Source organism: Helicoverpa zea, chromosome 24 (genome assembly GCF_022581195.2).
Source record: "Helicoverpa zea isolate HzStark_Cry1AcR chromosome 24, ilHelZeax1.1, whole genome shotgun sequence".
Classification (NCBI taxonomy): Eukaryota; Metazoa; Arthropoda; class Insecta; order Lepidoptera; family Noctuidae; genus Helicoverpa; species Helicoverpa zea.
The window spans coordinates 7,286,543-7,296,278 of record NC_061475.1 but is presented as its reverse complement, the minus strand read 5'-3'; the positions used below and the strand labels follow the sequence as shown (position 1 = coordinate 7,296,278).

Sequence of the window (9,736 nt, the reverse complement as noted above, 5' to 3'; positions counted from 1 at the left end):
TAAACAGAGACATTCAGGTTCCTCGTCCCGTTCTTCAGGCCCGTTCTGCTCCATAGGAAACTACTTTTGGAATGGGTAAGAATCAAACCTATTTATAATATGTATTTGACGTTCATAAGTGCATGTAAAGGCCTAAATGAAATAAATGGTTTGACTTTGACTTTGTTCTTTGAGACATCTGTCAGAGATTTGTGTCGATAGATGGTTTTACAAGAAATTATAGGTTCCCGAACAAGACGTGTTAGGACGTAGCTAGTAGCGTTCCTCGACCCCCGAAAACGCGCATTTTGGCGCGCAACTTTCTTAGGAAATTTTGCGTTATGACATCTCCGTTAGTTTGTATGCAATTTCTAAGTATATCTTAGACACCAATGACTGTGTTTCGGATGGCACGTTAAACTGGAGGTCCCGGCTGTCATTGAACATCCTTGGCAGTCGTTACGGGTAGTCAGAAGCCAATAAGTCTGACACCAGTCTAACCAAGGGGTATTGGGTTGCCCGGGTAACTGGGTTGAGGGGGTCAGATAGGGCAGTCGCTCTTTGTAAAGCACTGGTACTCAGCTACATCCAGTTAGACTGGAAGCCGACCCCAACATAGGGAAAAAGGTTCCGAGGATGACATCTCTGCTAGTTATTTTGTTCTCCATGGTAAGAGTAACACGTCCGAGTGAAGTCGGAAAACTTTATGGAAATTCGGTCCTCTGGGTGCTGTTCCATAAAGAAGTCTGAAGTAGTGGTATTCTTGAAACATATTGTGGCGTTTTGTCAGTAAATGTGTGAAATATGGCTTCTGGGTTCATATATGTATATTGTAGTTGTTGTTGTAAAAATGTATTATATTACTAAAAGGTTTTTTTGGCTTTATTTGCTGCCTGAAAGAGCTATATAACAAACTCGAAAAAATAATATGTATTTTCGAAGAAAATGTTTGTTTCACTATACCATTTTTCCCTGTTATTATTAATGTTACTTCCTCATACAAAACAAGCATTCGAGTAACTTATATTTTCCTATGTTCGGCCGTTCAGAGAATGCGTTCCTGACACCTGTCAGTTAGTCACGACTAGTGATGGGCACAACATAACACTGAGTTCGTTACCGTTCCTTCAAAATGAACCGCCGCATTATTTTAAGATTATTTTCGTTTTAAATTGGCGGAATCATTTGTTTTATATTTTAGTTATTTAAGTGGAAACCAAAAAAAGGTAATATTCATATAATAAAATTGTTTTATTTATTCTTTGTTACAAGTACATTGAATTGAATGTGCGAACAGAATATTAACCCTTATGTGAGTGACAAATAAAACACCTTTATTAGAGTGACGAGGTACCCGGGTACCTTCATACAGTTTAGACGTAATGTAAACAAGAGGTCTGTTTTAAAATTACCCTCACTTTGAATATTGTTATTTTAGTTAAGCTAAACAGTTGACGATCTGACAAGCACAAGAAACACTTGAGTCCATTCAATACATCGTGTTAGATCTCTTGGCTAAATTGAAAAATTCAGGACTAAATGTAACTAAGAATATTTTTTTTTATATCTCTTCAACTGGCTCATTCCTTGAATTTGTGGAACATGACACCTAGTTGGAACGGAAAGAAAAAATAAACGGTTTCTTCCTCTAAATATGCAAGCACACAAGGAGAGGGTGATTTATGCTTCTAACTTCGCCTTTAGCAAAGAAGCAACTGTGTGCTCCTATCTACCCAAAATGAATAAAGCAGTAATAATGTTGTCATCAATGCACATGTCACCAGTTATTGAAAGTGATAAGGAAACTGCCAAGCCAGAAATAATTTTATAATACCTATAACAAAATCAAAAGTGGAGGACAATATGGATAAGTTGTTAGCAGAATACACCGTAAAACACAGAACGAATCGGTGGACTTTAGCACTTTTTTACATTATTATTGACATTGCAGCTTTGGTAAATGATATATGCTGCTGCAATAGCAATAGCTGCAATAGCTTTGGCAGCATATATCATTTACATGGAACATAACACACAATTTGTCTCGAGTGACAGACGTAGAAAGTTTTTGAAATCATTATGTCTACAACAGTGTGGTAAAAATACAGAAGATCAAAAAAATCCATTGTGACATCAAAATCACATGTAAGATCTGCAATGCAGGTGCTTGGCCAAGAACTTAGGCTTTCGATTCCTTCTGGATCTACAACTTCTATAAGTCGGACCAGACGAGATTCTACACGGCGTGTTGCAGTCGTAGGAAGTTGCTACATATGCAGAGAACTCAAACGCAAGCCAAGAAAATCACTAAAAGCTTGCACTAACTGTAAAAAACCAGTTTGTGATGAACATGCAGTAACTCGTCCAACACCTGCTTCGAGAGATGTACCTACAAGTTCTGCATAAACAAAGAATATGTAATTTTTATAGACATAAAACATCATAATAATACCAAATTATAAAGAGGTACCCGGGTACCTTGTCACTCCATTGTGAATTTATATTATGTTTTGGTTTCCACAAAACATTGTAAATAGCTGATTGGGTTAAAATATTGAAAAATATATAATTTATAAATAGTTAAGAGCTCTCAGGAAATCACAGCCACCTACGGAGCGTAAAACATACTTTTCTTTAGATTTGAAAAAGCTAAAGGTACCCGGGTACCTCGTCACTCACATAAGGGTTAATCAGACTCCGATTTGCTTGAGGAGGTGGTGTCTTCATCATCATCTTCGCCTACATGTATAATTATATTATTATCAATAACAGAATCAATCCTGATATCTCGGTCTAACAAAAGCCGGGTAATCAAATAAAAACAGATCGAAAACACTTGAAAAACGTGGTCTATGCGCACGAAACGACAACGGACGACTGTTTTAGCGTCACAAAATGGCGGCCCATAACGCCATTTGGGGTTACCATTTTTAATCTAAGTATAAAAATGCGGTTTGGTCATAGTTTTATTTTTATATTTCATAAACGTTATAATTAAGTCTTATAGTCCATTATTTTCCAATTCTTAAAAAGAAAATCAAAACGTATTATTTTATATTATAACTGTATAAGAACAGATTACGATACTTGCCTGTTATTTTTAGCACAGCACTACAAAATATAAACCGCTGACATAACCTTGTAATAGCGCAGTATAGATTTAGAAAAATATTGTTTACCAAGTTATTTGACACTCAGTTTGGCACAAAATTATAACATTCATTGATTATTGATATAATAATGTTGTTTTAAATTTATTTCATCAATTGTTAAAACGGTAAACAATCAGCAAAAAATTTTTATCGTAACTGCAACGCCATTACAAAGTTACGTCGTCAGTTCAATCGCGATGTGTCAGGAACGCATTCTCTGAACGGCCGAACTATAATATTATTACAAAATGCCATCACAAACTTACAAACGAAAAATTCACCAAAAATATGAACCCCAATGCACCCCCAACTTTACAGGTACAGTCGCGAACATAAAACTTTAAAGCCAATAAAACGGGAACCATCTCCAACAGCTGATAAGCACTTTTTTATTTAACTGTACCGCTCGACCGATATACTGCAAAGTGAATATCCGAAGAGTCTCGAGCGGAAAGTTTTTATACTTATGAAGAACATTTTTTAACCGCTCGAGTTTTAGCTCTTTTGGGAAATAGTTTTCTAAGGAATGGGACGTTGGTGTGTTTGAAATAGTGTTTTAGATTTTGGCGTTGATTTAATGAACATATTATTTTTCATAAACTTACGCTTTCAAATTATTTATGTACCAAAGTAGTTTTTCAGAACTGGTAATGATAAAAAAATTATTCACTATTTTAAAATGTTGAAACTCAAGGCCTTGACCAATTTCAAGTGGCTGTCACTGGAGGGGTCATTAAATGTTTTCCCAGCAAAAATAAAACACGGGGAAACTGTGGGCATAGCGAAGTCAAGAGCCTGAACGTCTGACAACCAGTCTTACCAAGGGTTACTAGGTTGCCCCGGTAACCTCACTTGACAAGGTCAGATAGCCAATCGCTCCATAAAAATTGTTAAGAAATAGCTAGATAAATAATAAAGTTATTTAAATTAATCACCTTTGGTATTGCCCAAGTATATGCGTGTGGTCTTCTCTCCTATGTACATTAACTGTAATGCCAATACCTGAAACAATATAAATTAATAATTAGTTAACTTATTCCTTTACCGTAATTCAGTTCATCTCCAAACCAAAACTTTGTCTTAATCAGTTTTAATGTTCCAGGACTGTCGGAGTAACTTTTAAACTGTAAAGATAAAAAATAAATAAACTTTTTTAATGCTCTCATTATTATCATTATTTTTTCAATGTCAAAAGGCCGTAAAAAAAATGCTCTCATTTAGGATACACAGTGAATCCGTGTTTCAGAGGTCACGTTAAACTATAAGTCCCGGCCATCATTGAACATCTTTGGCAGTCGTTAATGGTAGTCAGAAGCCAATAAGTCTGACAACCAGTCTTACCTTGGTGTATTGGGTTGCCTGGGTAACTGGGTTGAGGAGGTCAGATAGGCATTCGCTCCTTGTAAAACACTGGTAGGTACTCAGCTGCATCCAGATAGACTGGAAGCTGATAACCAACATAGAATGACACCGTTGTAATTCACTTTTATAATAAGACAAAAATCTTGGAAAGTCATTTCCCTTTCTTTATACATTTAATAGGTACTAAAAACCCTTTCAAGAAGTCAAATAAAATACCAAGGTTTTAAGTGTCACAATTAACGATCTGAAATTAGAATCCAAAACAATTTGAATATAAAGGCGACGTTTGTTTTACGCACGCTCGTAAAGGTTTAATTTGTTTTACGCGCAATAAACTTTAATAACGTTACACTTGAGATTATAAGTTATTGGTCTAGTTATTAACACGTTCGTGGACAGTAACGACCACAGGCGTCTAGATAGCTACAAATGATACGACAGTACGCCTGTCGACGTATCATTTTTTACTTGGATAAAATCAGTACGCCTCACGACGACCGATTTTTCATACTATCAGAAGGAACGGCATGTTGTACTGTCACCACAGGTATAATTACGACTTTTGTACTGTCACTGCATTATTTAAAAAAAAATGTCAAAGAAAGTACTTCCACGCACACATTCGTATTTTTATACTCCCCTCCCCACTCACACTACGCCCGTGAGCGTCGTGTTTACATACGATCAGTCGCGTACTGCGCCGCTGCGGTGATCCTGCGTGTCGCTACATGTTTTCGCGCGCAACTGTTGTTTAGAAAGTGAGTAGTTTGTTTTCAACGTAATTTTATTGTTTTATACATACTAAATATACTAATTCAAGTCTAGTTGCTTATGTCAATAACGTATTTATGTTGCTATTGTTTGTTGTGAACACGATTTTGTTGTAGGTACTAAATTTGTAACGGATATTTTTGCAGATGGCGTCTCGAGACTCGTTCGAAAAAGAACAAAAACGACTCCAAGACTTATTTGATGCAGCTTCTACCCCTGAATCGAGTCAAGACCCATTTGCTGATGATGGTGACTATGGATCTGATGATGAGTACTTACCATCCCGTGTTGAATCCACGAGTTCAGAGGACGAAACTCAAGCCTCAAAATCAAGACGCATACGACAGGTTACAGCTACTACATCATCTGGTGAGTCAATATCCTCTTTGTCTAGTGATGCAGATGATGATGCTGACAAATCATCATATAATATTGACTCGACCCTCGACGGAAATGGTGAAAATATTGAAGTCACACGAAATACTGATTGCCCTGTAGACCTAATACAAGAACCTGTCCCAGTGATAACTGATCTGCCTTTGAATGACGAAGAATACCCTAACCTGTCACCACTAGACCCCTCTGATCAGCTAAACTCTGTCAGTGTTGGTCCTAGAAGATCAAACACACCAATCAGAGAGGAATTATGGTCTCAGACGATAACTGATATACCCGATTTTCATTTTGATAACTCTCAATGTGGTATAACCGTGAATGTTGATAGCATGAACCAAGTAATTGACTTTTTCCATCTTGCATTCCCGCAAAGTGCCATCGAATATCTGGTAAACTGTACTAATAATTATGGAAACGCTCTATGCAACACGAATAGGCCTCATACCAGATATAGCCGCAAAATAGTATATCGTGAGACCACCTGTGAAGAAATGATGAAATTTCTTGGGATTACGCTTCTCAAAGGTCACATTAAATGTCCTAAACAAAGAAGTCTCTTTTCATTATCGGATGTACTATATTATCATCCCATATTTAGCTTTATAATGTCAGGACGACGATATGAGCAAATTTTGCGCTGCATCTGTGCATCGGAATTAGATGCTAAAGGAGAAAATAAGATTGCAAAATTCATTGATATGTTGACACTAAACTTTCGTAAAATTTACAATGCTGGTGAAGAGCTGTCGCTGGATGAGTCGCTTCTTCTGTTTCGAGGTCGATTGAGTTTTCGCCAGTACATCAAGTCGAAAAAAGCTCGCTACGGCATCAAATTCTATGAGCTTACTACTTACGATGGTTATGTGCTAAATGTAAAGATGTATTCGGGAAAGGAAGCGACAACATCAAATACAGGCGAATCTGAATCTAAGACAGAAAAACTTGTCATGAGGTTAATGCGTCCATACTTGCTACGTGGACATCATCTTTTCATGGACAATTTCTATAATTCTGTGAAATTATCACTGAAATTGCTTGACTTGAAAACTCATTCTACCGGTACCTTGCGTTCAAATCGTAAAGAAAATCCTAAGAATATTGCAAATAAAAAGGTGAAGAAAGGTGAGCACGTGTGGGCACGCAAGGGCAAGGTGTATGTTTCAAAGTGGAAGGACAAACGTCCAGTCTTGATGATTACCACTAAGGTTCATCCCTCTCTTGTTGAAGTGAGAAACAGATATGGCAAGACCAAATTGAAACCTGCAGAAGTTGATCTTTATAACCGACATATGTCCGGTGTAGATAGGTCCGATCAAATGGTATCCTACTACTCATGCCCTCGGAAAACAATAAGGTGGTATAAAAAGGTGCTGTTTCACTTCTTGGATATTGGAGTTTGGAATGCATACTTCTTATTCAAAAAATATAAGAAAAACAATGCCAACTCATATAATTACGTAAACTACCGAGAAGAATTGATTAAGGTAATGATTGGGATCAGTAATCTGAAAATAAAAGGAAGAGACATAATCAATAAAAACAGTATTCATGATAGCAGGCGTTTCCGACCCAGTACTTCATCTGCTCCTCAACCGGAAAATAGTTCTGTAACTGAAAATTTAATGAGTGGCCACTGGCCAGAGCAAGTACCATCTCGACCTGGAACAACGAAAAAGTTTGCCTTCCTAAAGTGCAAAGTTTGTAGTAAAAACAAAATTCGTAAAGAAACGAGCTATCGCTGTAAAGGGTGTCCAGATAAACCTCCATTATGCCCATCTTGCTTCGAAATTTACCATGAAAGTATAAGGACTGATGAATAAAGATTTCAGAATATTTTTTATTCATTATAATCTTATTGTTAGATGGATATGTAAGTTGTTTAGATTATAACAATAAAACTGATTTCAATGTAACTGGTTTTGATATCCAGGTTCCTAACGTACAAATTGTAAGACTGATATTATAATTATAATAATGTTAATTTTAAAAAGATTTGTTTTGCGTTTAGTTTATTTTCAGTTTGCAGTTTGTTTTGTTTGTTAATTACATAGAAGTAATAGGAAGTGATTATGTTGTTTCCTAAATAAAACTACGTTTTGATTAATTAAATCTTCTTTTTATTACCTTTCTATCATACACAACACTGACGCCTGAAGGCGTAAGTGCACCACGCATGCTTTTTTGCAACGTAAATATGACACTACGGGTATAAGCGTATACGCCTAAGACCGTACTGTCATATCCCTACGAAATAATAATATTCTATGTGACAGAACGCCTTACGACGTTTACGCCTACATCCGTTCTGTCACATCATATGGTTTTTTAACCATGCGTTGTGACACTACGCCCGTGGGCAATGTATGAAAAAAAGTAGTGTCTCAGTAGCTGCAACCTATGAGATAGTACTGTCCACGAACGTGTTAAGAGGTAGATTATATATATTCTAGTCTGGGATTCTATTCTATTTTACAATTTCCTAGTATTTTTTAAACGAAGTAAAACGCATTTTTTTTTTAATTACAACTTTGTAATTTGTATAAGTGGGACTATTTGTAATATTCAAGGATATTAAAAAAAAAGAACTTTCAGTGATTACTAAAATTATGATATATTTTTGCCGTCTTTTGTACATTCAATTTTATAATTGTCACACAAAACTGAGAAGTCGATGGAAAAAAAAATTCAAGTAAAAAAATATCTATGCCAAATGCTCGTTTTGCTTATGATACGGTAAAAGAAAAAAACTTATCTGTTTCTTATCCTACCAAAAACCAATTATGATATTCCCAACAAAGTAAGCAACAAGGCTTTTCTCCAAGCCTAATTATATCAACTTAACTTAATATTAAGTCATAAATTATAATTACCACATACCTTCGCGGAGGAAATTGAGAAAAATGCTAGTTTTCCCTCCGCTAGTTGTTGTAATCAGTGCTAATAAAAACTGTGCTTTATACTCATTGGTTTAGTGTTTATTTTTAGAATTACAGTTTATGAGTAACCCTGGCTTTTGTTTTGATTTTTTTCGCGGAGTGGTCTCCATTTGGTGAAATTATTTTTACAGTATTTTTGATGCAATCGAAATTGCTATATTTTTTTAATATGTTACACTCCAGGCTATTACTAAATACCAACATATGCAAATATCCCATAAAATGTAGGCTTGTGACATGTGAACTGCTGCACGGATCTGATAGCTGACTGAAGGTGAAGGAAAACATCTCGAGAAAACCTGGACTATAAAGTCTGAAATCACCAACCCGCATTGAGCAAGCGTGTGATTAACGCTTAATCCTTCTCCGTATGAGAGGTGACCCGTGCCCAGCAGTGGGACGCTGAAAATGATAGACTGCGACAGACTATGTACAAACTATATCGTTTTCCAAAAATAAATAGATTCACAAAATACGAGTACAACAATTGCACCAAAAAACAGTTGGACGAAACACTAATGACAATAATTGAAGTCACTGTACCCAAAATAGGGCAGAGACTCTTTTCATACCAGTCTCAATACAACTTGTTAACTGGGTAGGGAAAATTGAAAATTTCAGTGTGAAATTTCATCTTTAGCATGAATGAGCGCTCATTAAATCGCGGTGGGGCACAAATTGCAATTTATTGTTCTAGAAACGACATAAATTTGTGTTGTTAAATGGTTATTTTGCTATATTTGTTGTTAATTGTTGGGCCTTTTTGGTTTTAGTGGGGCGTTTATTTTTCGATTTTTTTTTTCTAATGTTCTTGGTATGTTTATTGGCCCTCTTAAATCTGGCAATAGTACCTACTCGACTGTTTGAAAAAACAAAACTGGAAATAATGTCGCTTGTGAAATGACGTTAGATGGAGTATAAGTAGGGAAATAGAGAATATGTTTCGCCGATCCCAATTAAAAACTGGGATAAAGGCAGAAGCATAATATGGCATAAATCATAAAACATAGTATCATACATTATTGATATAGTAAAATCTTTTCGGAGGATAGCAGACTTAGATAATTAACATTAGTTATATGATCAATAATTCATTGCTTTTACTTTTTATAACGACATTCAAATAAAACTCAAAAGCCC

At 35.9% G+C, this 9,736-nt stretch overlaps 1 protein-coding gene across 1 annotated transcript; it reads left to right on the top strand.

The window, feature by feature from the left end:
* The first annotated feature begins 4,874 nt into the window (after positions 1 to 4,874).
* LOC124642429 (piggyBac transposable element-derived protein 4-like) lies at positions 4,875 to 7,764 on the top strand. Its single transcript, XM_047180843.1, has 2 exons — positions 4,875 to 5,251; positions 5,411 to 7,764. The coding sequence occupies exon 2, from the start codon at positions 5,411 to 5,413 to the stop codon at positions 7,478 to 7,480; it is 2,070 nt and encodes a 689-aa protein (XP_047036799.1). The 5' UTR covers positions 4,875 to 5,251; the 3' UTR covers positions 7,481 to 7,764.
* Positions 7,765 to 9,736: the final 1,972 nt, after the last annotated feature.